This window comes from Phocoena sinus, chromosome 5 (assembly GCF_008692025.1).
Source record: "Phocoena sinus isolate mPhoSin1 chromosome 5, mPhoSin1.pri, whole genome shotgun sequence".
Classification (NCBI taxonomy): Eukaryota; Metazoa; Chordata; class Mammalia; order Artiodactyla; family Phocoenidae; genus Phocoena; species Phocoena sinus.
Genome location: NC_045767.1, coordinates 31362881 through 31389758, shown reverse-complemented (window position 1 = coordinate 31389758; position 26878 = coordinate 31362881). Strand labels below are relative to the sequence as shown.

The 26878-nt window shown below is 41.6% G+C and overlaps 1 protein-coding gene across 6 annotated transcripts; it reads right to left on the bottom strand.

Annotated features, from left to right (window-relative positions):
• ETNPPL (ethanolamine-phosphate phospho-lyase) lies at positions 1–26516 on the bottom strand. 6 transcript variants are annotated; one of them, XM_032633463.1, is made up of 13 exons: positions 26306–26516; positions 23507–23625; positions 23082–23241; positions 21797–21871; positions 17685–17775; positions 16417–16533; positions 14786–14868; positions 13737–13962; positions 12677–12831; positions 11896–11985; positions 11556–11686; positions 10232–10299; positions 1–110 (listed from the first exon to the last, which is right to left on the bottom strand). In XM_032633463.1, the coding sequence occupies exons 1-13, from the start codon at positions 26359–26361 to the stop codon at positions 39–41; spliced, it is 1443 nt and encodes a 480-aa protein (XP_032489354.1). In that variant the 5' UTR covers positions 26362–26516; the 3' UTR covers positions 1–38. The 6 variants fall into 6 exon arrangements, with proteins under 6 accessions (XP_032489354.1, XP_032489356.1, XP_032489355.1 ...); XM_032633465.1 differs by lacking the exons at positions 1–110; positions 26306–26516 and adding exons at positions 8348–8921; positions 25768–26084; XM_032633464.1 differs by lacking the exons at positions 1–110; positions 26306–26516 and adding exons at positions 8348–8921; positions 25264–25425.
• Between the last annotated feature and the right edge of the window lie 362 nt (positions 26517–26878).

Below are 26878 nucleotides of genomic sequence, written 5' to 3'. Positions count from 1 at the left end.
AACGTTACCTTATATCCAAAGGGACTTTGCAGATGTGACTAAATTAAGGATTTTGAGACGGAGAGATTATCCTGGATGATCCAACTGGGTCTGATGTAGTCACAAGGGTCCTAATAAAAGGGAAGCAAGAAGGTCAAAGAAGGAGGAGATGGAATGACAGATATAGAAGCTGGAGTGATGCACTTTGAAGGTGGAGGAAGTGGGCCAGGAGCCAAGCAAGGCAGGTGGTCTCTAAAAGCTGGAGAAGACAAGGAAACAGATTCTCCCCTGGAGCCTGCAGAAGGAACCAGCCCTGCCAATACCTTGCTTTTTAACCCCTTAGGATTCATTTTGGATTTCTGACCTCCAGAACTCTAAGAGAATAAATTTGTGTTTTAAGCCACTAAGTTTGTGATAATTTGTTACAGCAGCAAAGGAAACTAACATAGTACCTCTTCCCCTGCATCCAAACTCACCCCTTTGCTCTCTACCCTGCAGTCACCTTCGAGTGACCTTATATAATGCAACCCTGTTTGCTTAAAGTTTTTCACTGGCTCCTCATTGTTTAGGAGATTATGTCCAAATTCCTTTACAAGTTACCTTCATCTCCCTTCACTGCTCTTACCTTCTCTCCCTCCTCTTGTCTTCCCTTTCTCTTTCCTTCCACTGGTTCTCACTCTAGACCGTGGGCTTTTGCAATGCTGTTTCTCTTTCTGGAAGAGGGTGTCTACCTGTCTCAGTCTGGTAAATTTGTTTCTTTCAACATCTCCTAGACTACGAAGACATTAGGACTGCCCTAAACAGAGTTGATTGCTCTCTTTTCAACATTCCCATCACACTTTCTATGCACCTTGATGATACATAGCACATACCACCCTGTGTTGTCACTGTGCTGTTTACACCTGCTTCTCCTGGCAGGCACTGATCCTAGGCAGGAACACCAGAAGAGCCTGAGAAATACTTGCCAAAGGCATCAATGATCGTGCCTGTGTCACCCATCCTGCCTCTGGGTCTCCAGTGAGCAGCGCCATATCTCTTTTCCTCCTTGAGCATAATGCAGATGGGTTTTTAAATAGTTCCTTGACATTTACCAAACAGACCTACATCTTCACAGCTTTCCATAGCCCTTGAATCATAGGCTTTCAAGCCAGAGAAATGCTCCAGGAGAGGCTGGGGTGGGAGGCCGGGTCAATGGATGTTTTTAGTTTGAGCGCAACCCTCATACATATGGACACAAACACAGGAAGAGCAGGCCCAGCATGGGAATATTTTTAGAAGAAAAGATAGATAAGAATTCCAAATCATGGGAAGTTAAAATCAACCTTTAGCCTTTAACTAATGATTTCAAAGCACTCTGAAAAAAAAAAAAACACATGAGGGTGGTGATTATTGTTTCTCACCCATCCCAGGCTCACGTTCCCCACTTCCTCATGTCTGCTTCCTGGGATTACCCCCAAACAAACTATCTGGCCCCTGGTTCTCATCTCAGGGTCTATTTTTAGGAAAACCCAAGTTAAGGCATTGTTTAAAACCACATGGTTGCACATTGGTGAATGCCAAGACTTTATGATTTAATTTATGGGGATGGAGCTAAGAAAATTTTCCTGCCCTTTCATTTTAAAGTCTCACTGCCTATTCTAATCATCTGGCAACTTTGAGGATACTCTGCTTCTCTTTCCCCCGACTGGTAACAACTCCCTCTTGAGGGGCCATGTCAGCCTGCACTCCCAAGTTATAACACCCAGAATCAAGCCAGATCAGATATAACACTAATGTAGGACTATCTAATGCAAACATGCCATTAAAAAAATAAAGACTGTTTTCTATCACTCTTGGACTTGACCTGTGAAGCTTTCAAATAGACACATGGAAACAATCACAATGAAAAGATTTCATGCATTTTTGGAACAAAGCTTATTTATTCAAAATATCTTTATATTTGGATCCCATCACATTACAGGATTTTAGAGAAACTCCTAGTTTTATTCTCAGAGCTACAGATTTCTTATTTAATAGTTTATGATGATGACGATGATGTAGAAATAAAGTGACTCAATTCGAGGGTTCAGTTATAATTTTGAATTATTCACTGAAGATTTTTCCCATTGAATATATAAATTGATTCTATTGTCTGAGGATCCTAAAGCAGTTCCTGGTAACAATGATAACTTTTCATATTTTCATGGAAAGGCCAGCTCCATGGAAAGTACCAACTGTAGAGGTTTCATTTTTTATTCAAATGCATCAGAGCCATCTTGACTTTTCAGATTTTTATTTTTATAACTTAAAAAATATATATTTATTTATTTAGCTGCGCCGGGTCTTTGTTGCGGCACGCGGGATCCTCATTGCCAAGTGTGGGATCTTTAGTTGCGGCATGCAGACTCTTAGTTGCGGCATGTGGGATCTAGTTCCCTGATCAGGGATCAAAGTTGGGCCCCCTGCATTGGGAGCATGGAGTCTTAGCCACTGGACCATCAGGGAAGTCCTTATTTTTATAATTTTGAATATCAGAGAAAATTCATCACCTTGCTCCTTTTAAAGCAGATGCATCAGGACCTCAATGGTTAGAATAAAGAAGATTAAATTAACCCTGAGTTGTCATGCATCTGACTGTGGACTCCAAGAGCTAGGAAGGCCCAGATTTTCCGAAGAATTGAACTTTGGCTCTTGACTCAAGTGTAGTGTGGAGTCTCAACCTGGCACTCTTGAACCTGAATGGTATTAAGAAAACACCCAGCTCATGTGTTGTCCACAGAAACAATTGACCCTCACATTTCCTTATCAAGACTTGATATAGGAACTTCCCTGGTGGCGCAGTGGTTAAGAATCCGCCTACTAATGCAGGGGACGTGGGTTTGATCCCTGGTCCAGTAAGATCCCACACGCCGTGGAGCAACTAAGCCCGTGAGCCACAGCTACTGAGCCCGTGCATCTAGAACCCGTGCTCCTCAGCAAGAGAAGCCACCGCAGTGAGAAGTCTACGCACCGCAACAAGGAGTAGCCCCCGCTTGCCGCAACTAGAGAAAAGCCCGCACACAGCAAGGAAGACACAACACAGCCATAAATAAATAAATAATTGAATCATAATAAAAAAAGACTTGATTATAAGTGAAGAGTGTCTCTGAGTGTTTCTGTAGAAACAGGAGATTCTCTACCCCTACCTTCTCAAATCCATTTTAGGTCTGAAGCTGAGCTACTCTACGGGTGCAACCATGGCTCCTGGAATCAAACACATTGACCATAGATCAGAAAGAAGGGGTTTAGTCTGCTTCTGCACTCTTCTTATATGTTTGTCAAATATGAATATACTGTTATCCATCTACATACCCTAAAATAGTAAATTTTACTATGTATAAATTATACTTCATATGTAATTAAACTTGAATTAAAAAAAAATAAATCAGGGCTTGGGAAACAGGTTTCTATGAGGAAAGTCTGAAATAAATGGGTTTATTTAATTTAGAGAAGATAAATTTGGGAGTACTTTCATAATGTTGGAAATCTTAATGCCAGTTTTCCCCTCCACCTTAAGGGTCACTCTGCACCATTATATTTTGTAAAAAGGGAAAAACTTAGATTCAACCATGAGTAGTTTAGTTGGCGTCAGGATAATGTGCGGTGGGCTTTGTCATGTCAATTCCAGAAGATGCACAAAGGGTGGTTATTGGTCCACTGGAGTCCAATCTTTTTTAAGGACTTCTTGCCAGGATGATTTATGCAGATACACTTGTTATTCTTTTAAGTGTCCATGAGGTACCTGTTGGAAAATAAACACACGCACACACACACATGCATGCACGCACACACACACACACACCTATATGCATCTCCCAAGGACCAATATAAATTCTCAGAAATAATACGTACCAAACACATAAAAAGGAAGAAAATCCTTTCCCTAATTGACTTATACTTTATAAGGTTTAATCTGTCCACAGTAATATTGGCTCTTAATCGCTCCATCACTGACCCCTCAATGGCAACTTCCTTAGCTACACGAGCACCCCTCTTGTTTCAAACCTTTAAGCCAGTGTTAGTGAAAATATGCTTCTTTTCCTTCCCCTAATCTTTGGCTTGGTTGTACCTTTTGGCTCAACACCTACCAAGAGGTGAACCCAGTTTTTCAGGTAACATGTACAGTTTTCAACTTTATAAAAGGGGGTATCCTGCTGTATGTAACCTTTTGGACTTATCTTTCACTTATTATTATGTTGATAAGATTTATCCATGTTGTTGTGTGGCATTGCAGTTCATAATTTTTTAATGGTGTGTTGTCGATCTTCCACAGTTTGTTAATCTACTTCACCACTGAGGGGCATTTGTGTTACCAGGTTTTTACTATTATGAACGGCACTGCTGACAACATGAAATGCCGGAGAAGACATGGATCTGCAGGATCTCTTATAAATTCCTGGTAAGAATATAAATCGGGGTAATGACTTTGCTAATAGTTTGGCATTGCCTACTAAAGTTGAACACGCACATACCCTAAGCACTCAGAAATTCAGTCCTAAGCACACACTCCACAGAAACTAGTGCAATAGAGATGTAGAAAAGTACAGCCAAAGCAGTGGGGCAATGTTTTTGGGAAAAGTTCAGAACCTTCAAGCTCAGGGAATGGGGCTGGGCTGGGCTGGGCTGGTGGTGGAAGAGCCCTGAGGTGGAGAGCAGCTGCCTTCAGAAACCCAGTCAGGCACTCACCCTCCACAGGATAACTCCTCCAGGCTTTACCCCTGAGGGAGAAGCAGCTTTAAGAGGGAGCTTGGATGTCATTCCTAGCCCCAAGAACTTGGAAATGGAGGAGTGGTGGGAAAGTAACTGCCTGAGGTCAGTTAGTCCCCACCTACCTTTCTCATCCTGACCTTTTAAACTGTGCTATGACTGTTGGGGACACCTGGAGCTGAGGTCCGAAGGCACTGGGTGTCCCAGGGCACTGGCGAGGGTGGAGCCAGGGCAGAGCCCGACCATATCCCCCCCTATTTTCTCCTTTCCACACTGAGCTGGACAGCCTCCTTCCTGGACCACCCTAGCCCCACAGTCAGACACCAAATTCAAAACACTCCCATCCAGGGAGGTCTGTTTCCTCCATTTTCTCACCATAGTTTCTTCAACCACAGTCTCTGAGGGGAAGGAATCCACAGTTGTTCAGCGTGTGGGTGTTTTCAAGTTGACACCTCGGAGCGCACTTCATCGTTTCCTGCCTAAGAGTAGATGTGTGTCTTATGTAGACAGGTTTCTTGTGGTTGCCATTCCATGATCACTTTCTTTTTAGAATTTTTTAAAGACTTTTTTTTCTTTTCTTCTGACAGCACAAGGGAACGATTTAAAACGCTGGGTGGGGCCTTCCCTGGTGGTCCAGTGGTTAAGACCCTACGCTTCCACTGTACGGAGAGCCAAGGGGGAGAAACACCAGGCTTAGTGGTAAAATGTTGAACACTTTCTCTTTGAGATGCAACTAGACAAGGATGTCTACCATCACCAATTTTGGTGATGATCGTACTAGATGTCCTAGCCAGTGGAGTAAAGCAAAAGAAAAACAAAAGATATAGGGATGACAAAAGAATAAATAAAACTGTCATTATTCTCAGACAATGTAATTATATATGTACAAATCCAGAAGAATGGACAATTTTTGGAATTTGCAAGTGGGTTTAGCTAGTTTACTGAAATCAGTCAATTATGCAAAAATCAACTGAACTTCTAAACACCAAGAACAGTTGGAAAACAAAAATTTAAAAGGATACAATTTACAGTGGCACCAAAATACATCAAATGCCTCTGAATAAACCTAACAAGATGTAGGCTTGGAATTCAACAAGGCATAGATGCCTTATTTCAGAACAATGAGGAGAAAGCCTTGAATTTTCTTTTCTACTTTAGCTTGTTGTTCTGTCTTGGAAATAGAGCTTTCCCCTTGCTCTCCCTGAGGAGCACCCCTCCACCCTCTATTCACAGTGAGCCCAGGGTAAAGCCTCTATACCTGCTCACCTGTACTGCCCCAAAGGAGGTCTTCCCATTCAGTCAGATGAGTGCCAACCCTTCTCAGAAGGATGTTGGCAAGAAAATCAGTGTTCTTCAAGGCTTCACTAGAAAAGGCCACTCGGACTTCTCTGGTGGTCCAGTGGTTAAGAATCTGCCTTGCAATGAAGGGGATGCCGGTTCAATCCCTGGTCAGGGAACTAAGATCCCACATGCTGTGGGACAACGAAGCCTGCACGCCGCAATGAAAGATGCTGCGTGCCACAACTAAGACCCGATACAGCCAAAATAATAATAATAATAAATTCAAAACAAATAAATAAATACATATTTTTAAAAAGGCCACCTGTGGCTGTTTCTTCAGTCCCCAAAAGTATGATTGGGATGGACATACTTGGCAGTTGGAGTCACCCCTAGAATGGGTCCCTGGCCTGTGGAGTAAAAACTGTTATAGTGGAGATGGCCCCATGGAAACCTCTGAAACTTCCCTTCCACACCTGCCCCCACTGTCTCCGACCAAGTTGATAAGTAAAAAACAATAGAACAGGGCTTCCCTGATGGCGCAGTGGTTAAGAGTCTGCCTGCCAATGCAGGGGACATGGGTTCGAGCCCGGGTCCGGGAAGATCCCACATGCCGTGGAGCAACTAAGCCTGTGCGCCACAACTATTGAGCCTGCGCTCCAGAGTCCGTGAGCCACAACTACTGACACCAGTGTGCCTAGAGCTCCGCAACAAGAGAAGCCATCGCAATGAGAAGCCCACGCACCACAACGAAGAGTAGCCCCTGCTCGCCCCAACTAGAGAAAGCCCATGTGCAGCAACGAAGACCCAATGCAGTCAAAAATAAACAAATAAAATAGATACACATGAAAGAAATAAAAAATGTTAAAATAAAAGACAATAGAACATTCTGGGCCTTGATTAGCCACTCCTAAAAATCTAAAGCATGCAGGGGTCGCTGTCCTCCTTATCATCTCTTCTCTTAATTAGCCGACTTGGTTTCTACAAAATGGATGATAACTAGAATGGTGAATGGCTGCATAGCTAGTCAGGAGCCTGAAAGAATTAGAAGGTCAGTGGCAAAAGGAGATATTGGGCAGGGGCATTTGCATGAATATATGGAATAAAGACCACATGTTAAGATTTCCTCTATCACATGTTAATGTCCACCAAAAAGCATCCACCCCAGAAGAGGCACTGAACAACAAAGAGGGCAAAATAACTTGGCCGGTTGACATCAGCCCAGCCTTTGACATTAGCCAGCTCACAAAAGGCATAACGGCACATGAGCAGAATGGCCACAGTGGCCGAGGTGGCGGCAGCTCCTTTTAAGGAGACAAGCACTTTCTGAGTACACGAGTGCCCACAGGAGTGCTGATCTGCGCTGTGAAAAGTCTGATTGTCCTGGAATTAATCTCGTTTCCTAGAGGCAAACCACAGAGACCTCTATATTCTCTCCTCTCCGCCAGCTCCTGGGAATCCATCTCAGCGCTATCCAGCTTGGATCCGCAGTCAGTTATATGTTTAGGAGGAAAAACTATTTAATAATGAGACTTTGCATTTTGACAGCATTTTAACTTATGATGAACTCAGAAAGGAAGCTTTTTTACATTTAATTTATTTCTCAGCTCTCATGCAACAGCCCTAGCAAAATTACGATCTCTTCTCTACAGAACAGAAACCAACACACAAAACTTAATAACTGTTAGGAGGGCAATAAGATACCGGGAAGTCAAGGCTAAAAGTCACATTTCTTCCAGGTCAGTACGTGAGCCTCCAAGTTGATGTCTCATGGCACAAGCTTTTTTTTTTTTGAGGTACGCGGACCTCTCACTGCTGTGGCCTCTCCCTCTGCGGAGCACAGGCTCCGGACGCGCAGGCCCAGCGGCCATGGCTCACGGGCCCAGCCGCTCCGCGGCACGCGGGATCCTCCCGGACCGGGGCACGAACCCCTCGTCCCCTGCATCGGCAAGCGGACCCCCAACCACTGCGCCACCAGGGAAGCCCAGCACCAGGACTTTTAAGGAAGAGATTCTTGAGGTTCTGGGTTTCCTCACTTCCCTTTGCCAATCTCTGGTTAGAAATGTGTGTATCTCTATGAAGATGATTGGTGGAAAAATTTTTCACCTAACAGGTAAGTGACTTGCCAAGGTGACAGTCTGAGTAGTCAGAGCTGAGGTCTCCCAACAGCATGTTTAGGAGTGTTTCTAGATGTACTCCTTGTTTGGCCTCTTCACCTCCACCCTTGTCCCCACAGGACCACGATTAACCTAGTTCCCCAACAAAAGTCCAAATTATTCATTGACTTCTTCACATTTGCTGTATGTGATTTTTTTCCAAGTGGTGTTGATTTTACTGCCCCAGTGTTCTCCGCGAAGGAATGGTATACATTTTTCTGGTCAAACTTTTTTTGGTTTACATCATCTTTTATTTTATTATAGTCCATAAATATATACAAATTAAATCATTAAAGAATTCATAGTCTCCAAAGTTCAGGAACCTACTACTGTACTTTGCTCTGTCGTGTCAAATATTAAAACAGGAGACGCAAAACTTCCAACTTAATAAATATTCCATTTGAAGCTGAAATTGAGTAGAATAAATGAAGTACTTTCAGAAATCTCAAGTAAGGAATTAACAGGCTAGAGGCTAAATCTTGACAGGGTTTGATTATCACTTGGGTTATTCTTATTACTCATTTACTTTATTTATACCTCTGAATGGAAGGCAGAGTCTTCCTTTGGCGGGTATAATAGAGCTTTAACAGAAGGGACACTTCCATTCATTCTGTGTAACTCCGGACATTTATCTTGCTGTAAAATGCTCGTCTCTCATGTCTTGAGCCTCTTACTGAGCAGTGAATGTTTATCTGTGCACAATCCATTTCTTTTTCGGCTGGGATTTTCTTTGGGGTCCGGGCTGCCGTCACTGAGCAATTCCGAGTGGGCTTCCTCAGGCATCTGCAAGACAGACGTGGAAACTCCAGCAGGCAGCCTGCCTCTAACCTGCCCAGCCTCCAGGCTCCACAGGGCTGACTCCACAGGCCAACAGGCAACACGGCACGTGGGACACAACACGACGCAACACAACACAGCAATGCCCCTTGTTCCTCCCTAACTCTGATTACTACTATTTTCCATAGACATCTGAAATGTGATGTCAACCTAAAATCTGGGACTGCAAGCCAAAATTTCAGAAACGCGTGCTAACTTCAAAGTGGGATTTCTGGTGGGAACTTCTTTTTTTGTAAGCTCCTTTTCTTTCTTTCTTCTTCTTCTTTTCTTCTTTTTTTTATATATTTATTTATTTGGCTGCGCCGGCATGTGGGATCTTTGTTGCAGCATGCAAACTCTTAGCTGCGGCATGTGGGATCTAGTTCCCTGACCAAGTCCCTGTAAGCTCCTTTTCAATGCTTGCCTGGTCCTGACAGTTGTGATTCTGTCCCAGACTCTATAAGCCACTCTCAGACAGCAGAGAGGCAGTGATTTCTAGCATTGGTTTGCGTTTGCACCAAGAGACAGAAGCGTTCTGTTAGCAAATCACTTGCTCTCTCATTCAAAGGGCCTCATGTTTTTCACTCAGGAAAAGGACTTTGCTGACTACACTGGATGTGCAGGCGGGCTTGAGTGTTCCTTTATGCATCGATGTCATAAACAAATAATTAATTATGCAACAAAGCCTCTCAAGTTTTTGCCTTTCTGTTTCCCGACCAAGGGAGCGCTTTCTCACACCCTGGGCAGCTCAGGGAGAGAATGGGGAAGCCCTCTGCTGGAAGCACATCAAATGCAGAAACTAGGCCACTCCATGCCCCGCCGCCAGTCGAAGTTTCTTCTTTAGTTCACTTGAGGACCAAACTCTGACATTCTGGAGTCACACTGCTGATGCTTTTGCTGACTAAAGAGTGGTGTGTGGGACTTTGAGTCAGTGTCAGACATCCCTCAGACAAACAGGAAGGAGCTTAGGACACCTGTTATCTCTCTCTATATTTTGAAGGCCCTCTTTGCAAGCCTGAGGGGGTTTTTGGATCTTTTCTGGTGGGGGGCGGAGTATAGGAATGATCCTGTAAGAATGGTTCTTTGGCTTTATTCTTGTCAAGTGGTAAGGCACTTGCCTTAACTGTGCACTCAAAATTGTAACAGTAAGCCAGCTCTAGCAAAGGTGGGTTTTTATTCTAGAGGTCATTGTACAATTTTTTAAAATTTGCACTCCTTTTTCTTAAATTCCCCCAATTTTAAACTTTTGCCCTAAATATTAAGTAACTGACTCTTACCTTGGTTCTGCATGGGGTATTCTCAGAGATCACACTCTCAGTTTTGGCTCCGACAGCTTCTTCTAAACCTATGTCAAGGAAGATACAACGGACAAGACAGAAGAACGTAAAAGTCCTTAAAAAAAAAAACCACCCTACCCTACTTTGGTAACTAGAGGGACACCCTGAAAGAAAACTAGAGAGGTACATGTTTTTAAAAAGTGTCACTGTTACAATAGCTGCTTTTAAACTTTCATTGTAGCAATTCATCATTACAAGTGGCGCTGAGCCTATGTTAGCTCTGCCTCGTTCACTTTGTTAAAAAAGAATTCTTTAGCCACACCACTAAAAATGCTCAAGCTCTGAGCTGAATTTTAAGTAATAGTGACGGATTTGCCCCAACCTATAGTCTCTTCCACCTGTCCCTTCAAGGCACCAGAGGCATCTGGACTGTTGGCCAAGTTTGGGTGTCTTTTGGTCCAAAGACAGTGACCGTATTACGAATAACTTGGGGCTGACTCTCAACTTTCCAAATAATAATGATCTATTTTGTATGCTGTACTGATTCCTGGCTTTGCCTTATCCCAACCCCAAGAGGCTGAGAGGGAGCAGAGAAATAGAATCTTAAAAATATAACTAAAAGCTCTAACATTTGACAGTGCTTTATGTTTTTCAATATGGTTTTACATTGTTACCTTACTTGTTAATCTCAATTTATGCTCATAACATAAAAATAAATTAACCTAATTATTTAACAGAGGTAAACAAAAGATGAATTCCTATGACAGGCTATAATTCTGAATGACAAACATAAGTCTTCAAAAATTAAATTGTAATAAGTGAAATACAAAGTCAAATGATAACTATATTAACCTATAACCTTTATATATATATATATATATATATATTTTAAGATTTTTTGATATGGACCATTTTTAAAGTCTTTATTGAATTTGTTACAATATTCCTTCTGTTTTATGTTTTGGTTTTTTGGCCCTGAGCCATATGGGATCTTAGCTCCCTGACCAGGGATCGAACCTGTACCACCTGCATTGGAAGGCGAAGTCTTAACCACTAGACTGCCAGGGAGGTCCCTAGCTTACAATTTTTATTAACAGCATTTCCCATATTTTCATAGTACAAAGCTCAAAGACTCTTACACTGCAGCATCTGTGGTGCATGGTACAATGAAGACATGCAATTATTTTTAAAAAGTGAAAATAAATGATAATATAAGTGTATACAATCATTTCCATCCTCCTTCACTTCTGCCAGTGCAAGTTGCACTGTCATGTCTGACCAGAGTGTGGGTGAGGGCATCTTATTTAAAGATCTGTGGACAGACCTGTTAGAATCTCATCCAGCTGGTCCACCATAAACTGGGCATCTTCTTCAGTGAAGCACATAGGTGGTTTTATTTTAAGCACATTCCTGTAAGGTCCATCGGCACTGAGAAGCACTCGCTTTTCTTTCATCCTAACGAGTGCAGGAAATACATGTGAGTGCATACAAGTGATAACTAAGATTATTTCAGAATGATGTGATCAGAGAGCGCTTTCATATTCGCATACAAGAAGCCCACATTTGTAATTGCACGAGTCTTAAACTTGTCTCATTTGGGGAGATGAGAGGAAGTAAAAAAAAGCATTCAAGCCAAGATACCAAACGGTGAGTGGTGTGTTTACTTGTAGATGATGTGCTGAGCTTCAGCTGTGGCGGGGGTCCTTTCCTGATGGTCCTTCACTAAGTCAATTCCAATAAAAAGGCCAACGCCCCTGAGGGGGGTAAAGAAAGGGAACTTGACACACTTTATTAAGCACTGCACGGTCACAAAAAATTAACACTGTCCTCAAACTTCAGTTTGATTTGAAGCTGAATGTGATTCTCTTTAAAGGGTAGTTGTTATTAGTTCTAATTAATCCAAGATACCAATCTAGTGTCCACAGGACTTCCTAGTTTTTGAATCAAGTTAGTTTTTGTCAATCAGTTTTTCTTTCTTCTCTTAATTGTAAAAGAAAATAATAATAATAAGGCTTAAAAACAACCTTGTCATGCTATTTAACTTCTCAAGACATCAACTATGACAAATCTTTAATCTTTACACATATATATGAACATGTTTTCATATATATATGAAAAATAGTGAGTTTTCTTGGATGTCATTTTTAATATTTCTAATAGATCATTTAGAGTTAACCTTAAGTTCCTTCTGTTCATCTTTTGCCTGCTGAAATGATCCTGGCTTAATTTTTTTCAAAAAAGTATAAAAATCAGGAAAGATATATACCCAAAAGTTAACAGTGATGATATCTGGGTTCTGGATGGAAAAACGAGTTTTGTTCTTTGTTTTTTCAGTGTTTCTAGATCTGCTTTTGTGTTAACTTGTTTTAGATTTATAAGATAAAATATAACAAATTTTCATTTGGACAAATGAGTAACTGCACCACAACTTTATGATAAATATACCTGATATCTCCTATCAAAGTATGTTTAGCCTTCTGCTTGTTCAGTAACTTGGTAAGATAATTCCCTACTCTTGTGGCATTTCCCTGAAGGTCTTCATTTTCAATTACATCCAGGATGGCCAAACCAACAGCAGAGGACACTGGATTTCCTCCATACTGTGGAAAAACGATAAATGAGAAAATAGAATAGTTGAATTTGTGGTATTGCTTCATCTATGAGAAATCTGGCTCATACATAAGCAAGTAAAGATATAATTTCAATAAAAATTTCCCCTGTGATATTAGTTTCTTAGATTTAGAATATAACACGACTCTGTTCATTTAAGATTGAGAATAAAATTCTAAATTATATATAGCTGCAAAACTGGTATGAAGGATTATTGGGGAATTTATAAGTTCGTCCAAATGAAAAACAGACATTGTGTTGGGAATTAAGGATTTTAGAGTGTGGTTTAGTTAGGGGGATGTGGGTTTCAGTGCTTGAATATCTGTGTGAAAAAAGCTAAGCAATGACATTTTCTCCAAATAATTTATGTTCTTAGATTTGACTCTAACTTTTAGCTGTGACAAGTCCTATTATACATACTGCACAAACTAGAATAACCTTTCCAAACTTAAAGCTTATAACTTTTAGGGGTAAAATCAAGGAAATAAAATTTCCCAAAGATAGAATTTTAGTTAGTATCTCCTATGACAGCCCTGTAACATTTATAGTAGTGAATCATCTAAGTGAAGTGTTTTGGGAATTTAAATGTGATACAAAACAAAAAAGATCATATTATCTGTTAATGAAATATCATAACCTCTAGAGTTTAGCAGGGCAGCCATCTGTCATTGGAACAATTAATAGAAACATTTTAGGAAGGGGAAAGATACACAAGAAAAAAGTACAAGGAGGATTGTGTCAGATAGAATGAAATATGGTTAGATCAAAATTTGGCTAGGGTCCTGGCGTGGTTAGCTGGCAACAGTGAGATTTATTCTTTATTACATTGGAAAGAAACATAAGAACATGCATTATTTTTCCCTCTTAGCATCAAAGTGGGGAGGTCAAATTTTACCGTATTGAAATATTCCATCCCAGAGCTGCTGAAGGCTTCTGCAATTTCTTTGGTTGTTACCACGCATGCCACTGGGTGGCCATTGCCCATTGGTTTTCCCATTGTGACGATGTCTGGAACGAAATCTTCACCAAACATTTGGAAGCTCCAGAAATGTGTCCCAACTCGGCCAAAGCCTACTTGAACTTCATCAGCTATAAACACACCTCCTGCTCCATGTACGTATCTGAAAAGCAAAAGGGCAGCCTGATGCCTTCAGGTCACTGAGAGTCCCCAAACCCTCCCATAAGATACAGACTATTGAAAACTTTAAAAATGTTGTTAACCTGAAGTCTATAATCTTTGTTAAAAACATTTCAGTGTTCAAATCCCCAATGACATCTATGTGATATCATTGACTTTGAAACATAATCACATAATTTCCAGATTAGATATATTCTATATTGTTTGGGTTTGTGCTACTTAAAGTAAGCTCTACTGCAGTTTTTTTTTTTTTTTTTTTTTTTGCGGTACGCGGGCCTCTCACTGTTGTGGCCTCTCCCGTTGCGGAGCACAGGCTCTGGACGCGCAGGCTCAGCGGCCATGGCTCACAGGCCTAGCCGCTCTGCGGCATGTGGGATCTTCCCGGACCGGGGCACGAACCCACGTCCCCTGCATCGGCAGGCGGACTCTCAACCACTGTGCCACCAGGGAAGCCCTACTGCAGTATTTTAATAGGGAAGAAAAAGAAGTGAAAAAGAAGTAGTGTTCAGCAGGTTTAATCGTCAAATTTTTACTAATTAGTAAAGCTTGGACACCAACTAATCAGAGAAGATGCCAGGTGGGTAGTGGGAGCACAGCTCTGGAGGCTGCTCTGCTGGACCTTGTGTAAACCCTTTATTTGCTGGATCTTGGGAAGGTGGAGGAGTTCAAGGAGTCCTGGGTGGCAGGTACTCCCAAGTGGCTATTTACCAGCTAGTCTGGAAGTATTTCAATATCTTAACAACCAGGATGGCCCTACAGAATTGTCACAGTGCCTTCAGTTTGACCAAGGATGCCCAAGTACATACTCTGCCACTTTCTGGAAGTAGCCTGCTGGAGGAATTATTTGTCCGCCACAACTCTGCATGGATTCAGCAATAAAGGCAGCAATCTATACAAGAGAAGATGGGGTCAAAGTCCATTAGGTCCTCCTCCCGTTACCCCCTAAAAAAAGAGGACTTCTTATGGAGAAGGTGACTTAAAAAATGGTTGGGAATGGACCCATGGCAAGAGACAAATTGGCCATTTGATTAAAAAGATGTCCACGCTGGAAATGCAAGAATTCTGAAGCATTAGTTTCTGAAATTTTAGGGTACCAATGAAACCATCACGAGAAAATGGTGGAGAGGGTGCCTTCCATTTCTCCATGATTAATTTAAATGCAGTGTTTTCATTAGGAACAACTGAATAAGACTGATGTTTTGATTAGTCTTTAATATGAACCTCTAAAAATTTACCCAGGTTCCAAACACATCACTGGGGTGCCTGTTTGCTCAGCTTGTTAAATTAGGACTGCCCGAACCTGGAATTTGCACTAAGGAGATGAGAGGGTGACTGGTGGCCACGAACCTTAGTTATTGTGCTATATTTCTGGTTCTTGCCCTGAACCAGGCTTACAACTTAACAAAATTAGGCAGTTCACAAAGAAACTGAAGAGGATGTGTTCTAGAGGCTAAGAAAAGAGAAGTAAAAACAGGTAACACTAAATTAAGAGAAAGCGTAGAAATAGTATGAGATAAGAAGTCAAGCAACCGACTATACTTCAATTAAGAAAAAAAAGGGGGGGAACTAACGTTCTAGTCCAGACTACGTCTTTTAAGATATGAAAAACGAATGGGAAGAAAAGAAGAAATAGTTAAGAAAGGCAAATGACTTTCCAGTCATTAAGATAAAAATACTTGAACTGGAAAACACACAGGCTTCATTTTTATCTCAGTTAAAACGCTTTTTTTATTGCCATGTTGATGCCATAAGCCAATTGAAAGGCAAAGCATGTGTCAAATCATGTAAGTAACTCCATGTAAGTAACCCCTGAAGGGGCTGAGAATTACCGTTAAGCTAAAGACAGTAGGGTGAAGACTGAGAACATGGAAACTCTTTTTTTCCTAGTTGGGAGGATTCTGGTTTGTTTTAGAAGTTCAGACCCAAATTGGAAGAACATGTTCCTGCCTTGTCTTAGGCAGGCTCTTTGGTTTCAGGAAAGTTGACCCAGTTCTAGGGAAGAGCCAAGGCTCCACGGGTCCAGGAGTCTGCAGTGGCCCCAAGGCCCCAGGGCCACCCTGCCTCTTCCCTCCCTTCACCTTATATTAGCCCCTCGTGCTACTCTCAGTTGGAATATTCTGTCCGTGAGCTATCACCTTTCTTAATTTTCTCCTCCTATCACTTTGGACCAGAGTCTGCATCCCAGTGGGAAAGTCAGAATTAGCCCACCAGTTCTGAAACAGGTATAGTAATTACATTTCCAGGATAAATAAAAATAGTCTTAGAGGCATGACTATAATAATGTACTTTTTGAAATATGAACTAAGTAAAAACGTAACTAGAGAAGAACAGAAAGCGATTTGAGATCTAATCCTTTCCCACCTCTCCAATGTATCGCAATGATTTCAATCTATTTTATAAAAGATATTAAAGTGTTTCCAAAGCTATAAATACAAACCTTCCTTCCACTGTTATGAGCTTCATCAATAATTTTCTTCACTTCGTCGGCATAAGCACTGGCCGGGTCTGTATGGTCTTCTCTGTATTTTCCTCTGTAAGTATCTGGAGCTGGTGCCTGAAAACATCAAAAGATAACAGTTTCTCATGATTTTCCTCCTGGACAAATGAGCTTTTAAGAAAGGGCCTTTCCCTCCAGGAGCATAATATTGTAGAAAGGTGACTCGTGGACTTAAGTGACTCTAGGTTCTTTTGCTCTTTTTCCTTAACATTTCTGAATTCTGTGAGACTTGAAATCTTTGCATTGTGAACAGGAACTTGGATTTGCTCTTAGACCCTTAGAAGTCAAGATTGCATCCCTAGTCACATAAGGGACAAATTCAAACAACAAGTGTGATTTGAAAGTTTCAATGAATGGAAACTGTATTAACAATTCTATATTGAAAATAAACCAGCACTTACCAACAATATAGCAAACTGTAATCATTCAGAAAACTAGAGTGCCTGAGCGCTAATTTCAGATCTTAAAAATTTGAAAGAATGTATTAATGATTCTCTTAAAAAAGTCTACTGATCCTTAATTAAGCCAAATGAGTTTTACTGTTTCAACAGCTTGGTTTCTTTATTTTCTTTATTAAATGATATTTATTTTACTTAATAAATTTACATAATAATTTAGCATAGAGTAATTTTAAGACAGTCATACACACTTCATGCAACTCTGAGTTTCAAATAGGCTTCAGCGATAGAGAAAGTAATTTAAACATCAAGGGGCAAGAAAAATAAAATGAGAGCTGTGAATAAGAGCTATCACTACCTCTATACTAATTTGTATGGTACTCATCAATGAATTTTTTTTTTTTTTTCCTTTGCGGTACGCGGGCCTCTCACTGTTGTGGCCTCTCCCGTTGCGGAGCACAGGCTCCGGATGCGCAGGCCCAGCAGCCATGGCTCACGGGCCCAGCCACTCCGCGGCATGTGGGATCTTCCCAGACCGGGGCACAAACCCGTGTCCCCTGCATCGGCAGGCGGACTCTCAACCACTGCGCCACCAGGGAAGCCCCAGTACTCATCAATGGATTTTAAACCACATCTTGTCATTAACTAGCTCTTTGACTTTAGCAAACAGATCTTTGCTAAAGCTCTGTAACTGCTATAGATCTTAGTTTCCTTTTTCATGTTTTCATTTCAATGCAAGGATTGGACTGGGTTATCACTGGGCACTCTTCCAGTAGTAACATTCTGATTCTTGGATTCCAAGATACTTACCACATGCACAAATTCTTTCTTGACATCTTTGCCCTTTTGAAATTTATATGGACTGATCTCAATTAAAGATGATAGGTGACCATGGTAAGCACTGAAAAGAAAAAGGACGGTAACCAAAATCACTCAAAGAAGGACGCTTTTCTAGTATATGAAAAATAGTACTGCACATCATCCAGGGAGAATCTCAACATTGGTGCCAGATTTAACTATATGGAATCTAATTTTTCACGGTAGGACTGGCCATTAATTTGTCCCACTGTCCTGATCCAGGTAATAAAACACATATAAAGCCAAGTATGTAACTTCATAGACAGTTATTTTTAGCAGGAAAAAACTTAATTTCTTTGGATTGCATTAGCTCTGCTAAATTAGATTATCTAAATGTAAAACATTAATTTCTATAGCTTCATGAGAAATTTCAGATGTATGTATTCTTTAAATGTATTTGATAGTTACATTCTAGTAAATTTTAAAAACAACTTTATATCACAGAATGGGCTGTGTTTCTGTCTGGGATGGTTTCAAAGGGATATCCAATTGCTCAAATGAAAGTTGGTAAGGAACAGGAGGTCTTTTCTAAGAGAACTAAGATTAAGAGGTAATCAAGTGGCTGTGAAATTCCTTTCTTTCACTTAAAATACAGATGGCTATGATATTCCCTTTTATGTTTCTTGCCCAGAGCTATATAATTGGGAGGCCTGGAAAAGAAATTATAAAAGGCCCATGAATAGATAAAGCAAAGAGGGAGGACTTCCCCTACCGTAGATTAAAACATGCTACAAAGCCATAGTAATGCAATTAGTATGGTATTGGAATAAGAACAAAGTCATGACTGGGACAGAAGTGAGCTCAGAGACACAGCCATACATAAATGGTAACACAGCGGCCTCTTGGTGGAGTCAATATGAAGAGCAGTTATAGAGGTAGTAGAAGAAAATAAAGAAGAGCATCTTTGTGATCTGAGGGGTGGGGACGGGTGTGTGTGGGGGGAGAGATATTAACAAAACTTAGAAAACCAAACCATAGGATGAAAATGTCAACTATTTGATTTAATCAAATTTTTGGAGGTTGGACGATACCATGGACAAAGTTAAAAGACAGATGATAGATTGGGAAAAAACATTTGAAATGTCTCAAACTAAAAGAGATTAATGTTCAAATGGTGGTTCTTAAGTCTATCTGCATATTAGCATCACTTGGGAAACTTTAAAATCTATACCGTTTCTGGAATCCACCTCTAGAGATTCTCCCTCACTCTCTTTTTTTTCTTCTTCTTTTTTTTTGCGGTACGCGGGCCTCTCACTGCTGTGGCCTCTCCCATTGCGGAGCACAGGCTCCGGAGGCGCAGGCTCAGCGGCCATGGCTCACGGGCCCAGCCACTCTGCGGCATGTGGGATCTTCCCGGACCGGGGCACGAATCCGCGTCCCCTGCATCGGCAGGCGGACTCTCAACCACTGCGCCACCAGGGAAGCCCTCTCTCTTTTTTTAATTTTTAAATTTTTTTGGCTGAACCGTACTGCATGCAGGATCTTAGTTCCCCGACCAGGAATCAAACCAGCAACCCCTGCGTTGAGAACTCAGAGTCTTAACCACTGGATTGCCAGAGAAGTCCCTAGAGATTCACTTTAATTGGTCTGGAGTGGGACCTGGGCGCTGGCATTAAGAAAAGAAAATTTCCCCAGGTAATTCTAAAACACAGTCAAGGCTGAGATCCTCTCATCTAAACTATGCATGCAAAAGCAAGGATGGAAATCCCAACAGAAAAATGGGCAAAGAATATAAACAGGTAATTCTCAGAAAGGAAGTCACAAATGCATAATAAGCATATGAATAGATACTCAAACTCATAATTAGAAATTGCAAATAAAAACAACACTGATAGGGACTTTCCTGGTGGCACAGCGGTTGAGGGTCTGCCTGCCAGTGCGGGGAACACGGGATCAATCCCTGGTCTGGGAGGATCCCACATGCCGCAGAGCAACTAGGCCCGTGTGCCACAACTACTGAGCCTGTGCTCCAGAGCCCAAGCCAAAACTACTGAAGCCTGCGTGCCTAAAGCCCGTGCTCTGCAACAAAGAGAAGCCACCGCGATGAGAAGACCTTGCACTGCAGTGGGGAGTCGCCCCCACTTGCTGCAACTGGAGAGGGCCTGGGTGCAGCACCGAGGACCCAGTGCAGCCAAGAATAAACAAACAAACAAATAAGTAAATTTATGAAAAGGGAAAAAAAATCCTGAAAATTAAAAAAAAACCCCAACAACCCTGATATCATTTTATACCTATTAGACGGCAAAAATTAAGAAAAAAATAACAAGGTAGGATATTCTTAGTTTTTGGTGAGGATACGTGAAAATTGGACATTTCACACACTGGGTAGAGCGTGCAACCACTTTGGAGACTGATCTGGCAGGATTTGGTCACATCAACAATGTTTACCGTACCCTGTACCCCTATGGCCTAGCAATCTTTTTTCTGGGTGCTTTAGCCCCAAGAAATTCTCAGAAAGGTCCATAAAGGCACATGTACAAGGGCAGTCATTGCAGTGTTGTTTGTGGTAGCTGGGAGTAAAGGGCAGTCACAGTATCTATTCTGTGGCAGGCAGGCAGAATCACACCTCCCCTCCCTAAAGATGCCCATGTCCTAAGCCTCAGAACCTAAGAATGTTACATGGTAAAGGGGACCTTGCAGATGTGATTAAATTAAGGATCATGAAATGGAGCGATAATCCTGGAGGGTCAAATGTTATCACAAGAACTTTTATAAGTGAAAGCAGGCAGCAGGAGGATGGCAGTCAGAGATAGATGAGGTGATGTGAGGATGGAAGCAGAGGCTGGAGTGATATAATGTCTGGCTCTGAAGATGAAGGAGGGGACCACAAGCCAAGGAATGCAGGCAGCCTCTAGAAGGTGGAGGCAAGGAAACAGATTCTTCCCTAGTGTCTTCAGAAGGAGTGCAGCCCTGTTGAACCTTGATTTTAGCCCAGCGAGACCCATTTTGGACATATGACCTCTAGAACTATAAGAGAATATATTTATGCTGCTTAAGCCACTATGTTTATGATAATGTGCTATAGCAACAATAGAAAATGAATACACCAACCAACACATAAAACAAGAGAAGCCTATAGAAGTGTAAGAAATGAGGTGCATGTTCAATTCAACCCTTTGTGTCTGAGATTAGTGGGGTGGAGAGGTAGAAAAAAATTTTAAATCTCACTGAAGATGGAAGTTATCAAATTTCTTGTTTAAAATATAATGAATTCATTTTTGAGAAGTAAAACTAAATAGTGACTATTAAAAATCACAAATTAATGAGAAAGAACTATTTTTACTTGGCTATCTGTTGTCTTTAAAATTTGCTCTAGGGAATTCCCTGGCGGTCCAGTGGTTAGGACTCCACACTCTCACTGCCAAGGGCCCGGGTTCAATCCCTGGTCGAGGAACTAAGATCCCATGAGCTGCATGGTGTGGCCAAAAAAAGAAAAAAATATATGCTCTAAATTATCTTTTAAATTAATTAGGTGAATAATCACAATTGTGACATGAATGCTTGGATTTTTAAGAAATTATATTTTTATTCTGAAAAAGATGGAGTTACACACACATCGCAGTGGCTCAATTAACAGTTAAATGCGTGAAAAGTAAACCCTGATTCATGCAAAGCCCATGAGACCATGACCACAGCACCCAAAAGAGCCTCCAAGTACTTGGAAGGAATTAAGTGTCCTTCAGGCCTGAGCTGGCCTTGAAACCTATACATAACAAAAAAGAAAATCCGGGCTTCCCTGGTGGCGCAGTGGTTGAGAGTCTGCTTGCCGATGTAGGGGACACGGGTTTGTGCCCCGGTCCGGGAGGATCCCACATGCCGTGGAGCGGCTGGGCCCATGAGCCATGGCCTCTGAGCCTGCACATCCCGAGCCTGTTGCTCCGCAATGGGAGAGGCCACAACAGTGAGAGGCCCGCGTACCGCAAAAAAAAAAAAAAAGAAAGAAAATCCTTGTGCCATATATCCAGCCTCCTCCATACATGCTTATGGTATTAGTATGGGGAGGATCAATATAATTTTGTCTCTGAAGGCATTTCCTGCTTAGAAGTCTTGTGTTCAAGACTTACTGGTCAAGAGTGATCACATCTTGGTGGCCTCTGAACTGCCGAGCCAGGCGTAAGGCTAAGTCATTGGCTTCAGATCTATTAAGAGAGCAGAGAGAGAAGGGACAATGTGACATAAGCCCTTTTAAAAATCTTTCGAACCATTATTTACGAAGTTGAGGATTCCAAAGTCTGTTTAACTTTGAGATTATTCTTTGTACTACTCCAGGTTCTGTCACCTCCAGTCTTTGGTGACACTGCTCTCTCTCTAAGGCTAATCACTCTTAGACAGTATAGGATTCTTCATAAGTGAAAGTCAAATATTATATTTAACTTATTGAAGGCAAGAATGCCTTAGAACAACAAATTAGATCCGAAAATGTCCTACTTCTTTACAAAGAAAAAAGAAAAATCTTCTGGTTATAAACCAATCTTCTGGTTATTTGATTTTAAGGTATCTCACTGAAAAGAGAAAATGAATCACAGAATCATAATAGAACATTCACAGGATTTCTAATAGTTTTAACTCATATATATCATTTTAAATTTATGCTGTATAGACGGATTTCCTCCCACTATAACATTGTACAGGTGAGCTTTTCTCCTGTCATTAAACATGTATTTTCAAAAACACACTTTTTAATGTCTGTATAATATTCCATAGAATGGACATATCTATTCACTTGAATTGACTCATTCCTCCTTTGTGTTTCTGTTGGGGAAATGCTTACTGCCTAAGGAAACAAATCAATCAAAAATCTTATAATACTTATATAACTTGTTTTGTAGAGTTCTTTTTTTGCCAAAATTCCTTATTCATGCTTTGAAAGAACTATCTAGGTTCATCTAGATTCTTTAGCTACTTACTCTATTGCCCAAAGAAGTGGGTGCCATTTGACTAGTTAGGTTTTCTCACATGAACACCAGACTTGGATATTTTTGCCAATATTTTGTTACAACCCAAGTATCCATCCTTTAGGGATACTTAAGGGTATGCTTTCCCCATCTTTCACCAAGGAAGCTGTGGTAATAAAAAGCTGAGTGGCATGAACTTGTTAATCACGGGACTATTGTTATAGGCTGTGTCAGGAGTGCTGGAACATGCTGTCAGGTATCTTACCTACAAAGGGCTGGTGGGTCAAAGCAAAAGAACCAGAATGGTCAGGTCCCCCATGTGGGGTCATTAGTAAACGGCAAGAATCTTAGGAAACCTTTTTAGATATTTGTACTCCACCAGCAATCAAACAGAAAAGAGAGGAAACAAAGAGATTGGTGGGAATGGGGATGGGTGGAAAACCTCAGAACATACCCTGAATTTGTAAAATAGCACACAGAGAGTCTGTCCGGCAGGGTTGCTGACAGGCGCTTGGCATACTCAACAATGTTGTCGTGGAGGAATCGAGAATTTGTATTTAGTAGTTCCATCTGTTTCTGGGCAGCTTTGACCACTTCTGGGTGGCAGTGTCCCACTAAAATTTAGAAGACAAAAGTCCCAAAAATGAGTTACAAATCTAAATGCCTGGGAAGTGAGGGGCATTCTGAAACAAGCAAAAAAAAAAGGTTGATTCTGTTCCTCTCCCACATTTTATTCTAGCTTTTCCCCACCTAGGACTACTGGCCCTGTTCGGCCGAGGAACTGCAGCCACTGCAATTCTTGGGACAAATATCAACGGTGCCAAGTCTGCCTTACTCCAGAAACGTATCCTTCAAGGCACGACAAAGACAGCACATTACCATGGGCTACGTTGTTGATGCAATCCAAGTACTGTTCACCTTTCTCGTCAAACATGTACTGCCCCTGGGCTCGCACTATTTTGATGGGATCCGCAGCAAAGAAAACTTTGCAGGAGGGCCTAGAAATAATGAAAGGAAACACTTTGGTCTGGTAGGACTGCTCAGTGTTTTTCCTTCTCAATGAAGGTCATGATCAGTGGAAAATTACAATTACGTAAAAGAAAGGGAAAACACAACCTGGGTGACATACTTTTTTTTTTTTTTCATTTTAGCCTGGGACCTTTTACCTTAATCCCCCATCCGTGATACTGCTCACATTTCTTATGCTTGTTATATTAAATTTGCCATGATCTGACAACTCTATTTAGAAGCACAAGGATCACCTCTGACAGCTCTAATTACACAAACCAATAACTAATTTTCCTTTGAGAAACTTTGTTCAACCAGGAAAAAAAAACAAACTTTTTTTTTTTTTGAGCCTTCCTATGGGTCAGGAACTGACAGCTGTTACAAATATTATCTCATTTAATCCTCCCAACAATAATATGAGTTATTATCATTCTCATTTTTATAGTTGAGGAAACAGACACCGAAAAATTAAGAAGCTTGGTTCAAGGTTACACAGCCAGTGAGAAAACCAGAATTTGAAAGTAGACTGTCTTGATCGTAACTAGATTTATCATGGTGAACATTTTGAAATGTACAGAAATATTGAATCACTACGTTGTGTAATAGTTACTAACATAGTGTTGTAGGTCAATTATACTTCAAAAATAAACTCATAGAAAAACTCATACTAGGGATATAATTTATATGTACAACATGATAAAGATAATTAACACAGCTCTATGTTATACACGAAAGTTGTTAAGAAAGCAAATCCTAAGAGTTCTCATCACAAGGTAAAACATTTTTTTTTCAATTTCTTTAATTTTGTATCAATATGAAATGGATATTCACTAAACTTATTGGGATAATGATTTCATAATGTAAGTCAAATCATTATGCTGTGCAACTCAAACTTATACAGTGCTGTATGTCAATTATATATCAATAAAATTGGAAGAAAAAAAAAAAGGTAGACTGTCTTATGCCATAGCCCAAAACAGGGCTTGCTTGCTAATCTAATCTCTCTCTCTAATCTAATTTGTAGAGAAATGAATAGCACTAAAAGCTAAATACAAACAATTTAGTGTTAAATACTATGCAAGAGATTTTACAGATCATTTTCATGTCTTTTGATTGGTATCTGTCCTGCATCAAATGGATTTCCATTTCTTAAATAATAAAATCCAATTATTATTCTAACCCTTTAACCCACTCTTTTCAGCATAAGAAAAAGTCATCCATATTTTTGGTTATTTGGATGGCTGGCTGGAGTACAGATTTTAGCAACATAGAAACATCACAAAGATTTCTGAACTTGGTTCTACGGACATTTAGAAACTAAAACAAAATATTATTTTTATTTTGGTGATTTTGCACGCACAAAAAAATACCACATGCGTTGGAGGTAGTTTAGAGGGCAATTAGATACATATTAAATGGATATGCAACTGTTTAGAAAGTATTGTGATTATTGTGAATAGGTAATTAAATTTTAAAATTGCCTAAGATTAAGCATCATCAACTAAGATGAAACTAATATTTAATGAGAATTTCTTCTTGGTTCAAATTCAGCTGTTAGTTTATACCTACAAGTTAAAATTCAGAAAAACCCTTCGTTATGAATGTGGGCTGAAAACTTCGGACTTCACCTTGCCTCCTTGTTAATGTACTTCCCATCTTCTCACTCAGACTTCAGGTGAAATTCTTTCTCAGTCATTCCATGGCTACCATTCCTCCTTTCACAGACTTTGTTCTGCTCACGTCAGAAATCATTAGGTTTTCATTGGAATCTAACTATATAGGATTGAAAACTAACAGAAAGGAGTGCTGATTAGAAAAAGGGAAGGAGGTGATCCGGTAATGAGGTATCTGACTATTTTGACCCTATTGCGGGGGTTGAGAGAGATTTAACTAGTCTCCTAAACCACCTGGAAACCTCCTGGGTTGAGATCAGATCAAATCTCAAATCAGATCACAAGGTAACTTGACACTACTGGGACCAGAGTCCAGGTCTGACCTAAGGTTCGGTCCTGTACGCTCACCAAGTTGTCTAGAACACGAGTAAAACAAAAGTAGACCGGAGAAAACACTGCATCTTTAAATTGTAATGAGGGCACAGCTGGGGAGACCAAGGTGAGTAAGTGGTATCTTACTCTTAAGAAAGTGGTTTCCAAGTTTTTTTACTGGCTGGATTAACCTTTTACTTCTTAACCAAGCGTGCAAGAAGAAAAAGTTCACTTTAAACAAAAGTTGTCATAATGAGTTTTCATTGCCATCGTCAAAAATATTTCGGAGTTCAGTTTTCTAAAACTTTCGAGTTGGTGGGAGCGGCGGAGAGCTACCCGTCTCCCTCCCAGAGCCCATCGCTGGAACGGTGTTCTACTTCAATGGCTCTCAACCTTCACGGTCAATTCCCCCAGCCGGCCGGCCGGCAGCCCTCACCCCCTCGGCGGGCTGCAGAGCGCGGGGACCGCTCTGGAGCCGGCTGGTCGGCAGCCCCCTCGGGCGGAGGCGAGGCGGGGCGCTCCGGGCGGGCGGCGGCGCGCGTGCGCAGGTGCGGCGGGCGGGTGGCGGTCCCGCACCCCGCCGGCAGCAGCCCGCTGGCCCGCTCCCTGCCCGGCTGCGGCTCTCCGCCCCCGCGCCGGTGACTCCCCCTCTCTGCGCCTTTCCTCGGGGCTGGGGAGCGCTCACGCGATGTGCTTCCTCCTCAGCGCCAGGGTGTCTTGCTTGCTGTATAGCTCGCACATGCTGGCGGGGTGCCGGGCGCTCCCAGGGGTCCCCCCTCTCCGGTCCGTTCGCCTCCCTCGCGAGCCCGCGGGACTGTCTCAGCGGTGGCCCTTTTCTCTCGTTTTCCCGCGTTGGGTCCCCTTGCCCCGGGCGTCTGAGGTCAAAGGCGGCACCAACTAGCCAGGGTCATCTCCCTTTTAAGTCTTGCCCAGCCTTTGCCCTTCGCCAAGCCCCACCCTCACCCTCCTCCTCCGCCTGGTGCCCGCCTGGCAAGTGGCTGGACTAGCCACTGAGTCGCCACCCACTCCAGCCCCCCGCCCCCGGGCTAACTGGCTCCTGTTCCTGCCCTGCTGCCCACTTCGCCTCCCCACCCCTGTTACTTCTCCTAACTCGCCTTTTATTTCCTTAAATTTGCCTTGCTATGGCCTTTCTTCCTCCTCTGCCTGTGAATTCCTCCTTCCCACTTTCTCTCTCTCCCTTTCTTTTTCTTTCTTTCTCTCTCTTCTTTCTTTTTCTTTCTTTCTTTCTTTCTTCCTT

What these genes read in the sequence shown, in the direction of transcription:
- ETNPPL (XM_032633462.1), bottom strand. Translation starts at nt 26,361, where the DNA reads ATGTGCGAGCTATACAGCAAGCAAGACACCCTGGCGCTGAGGAGGAAG. An exon ending in AGAAAGAATTTGTGCATGTG is followed by an intron (nt 16,534 to 17,684) that starts GTAAGTATCTTG and finishes TGATGTTTTCAG; the next exon opens with GCACCAGCTCCAGATACTTA. An exon ending in ACTTTGATAGGAGATATCAG is followed by an intron (nt 11,986 to 12,676) that starts GTATATTTATCA and finishes TACCCCCCTCAG; the next exon opens with GGGCGTTGGCCTTTTTATTG.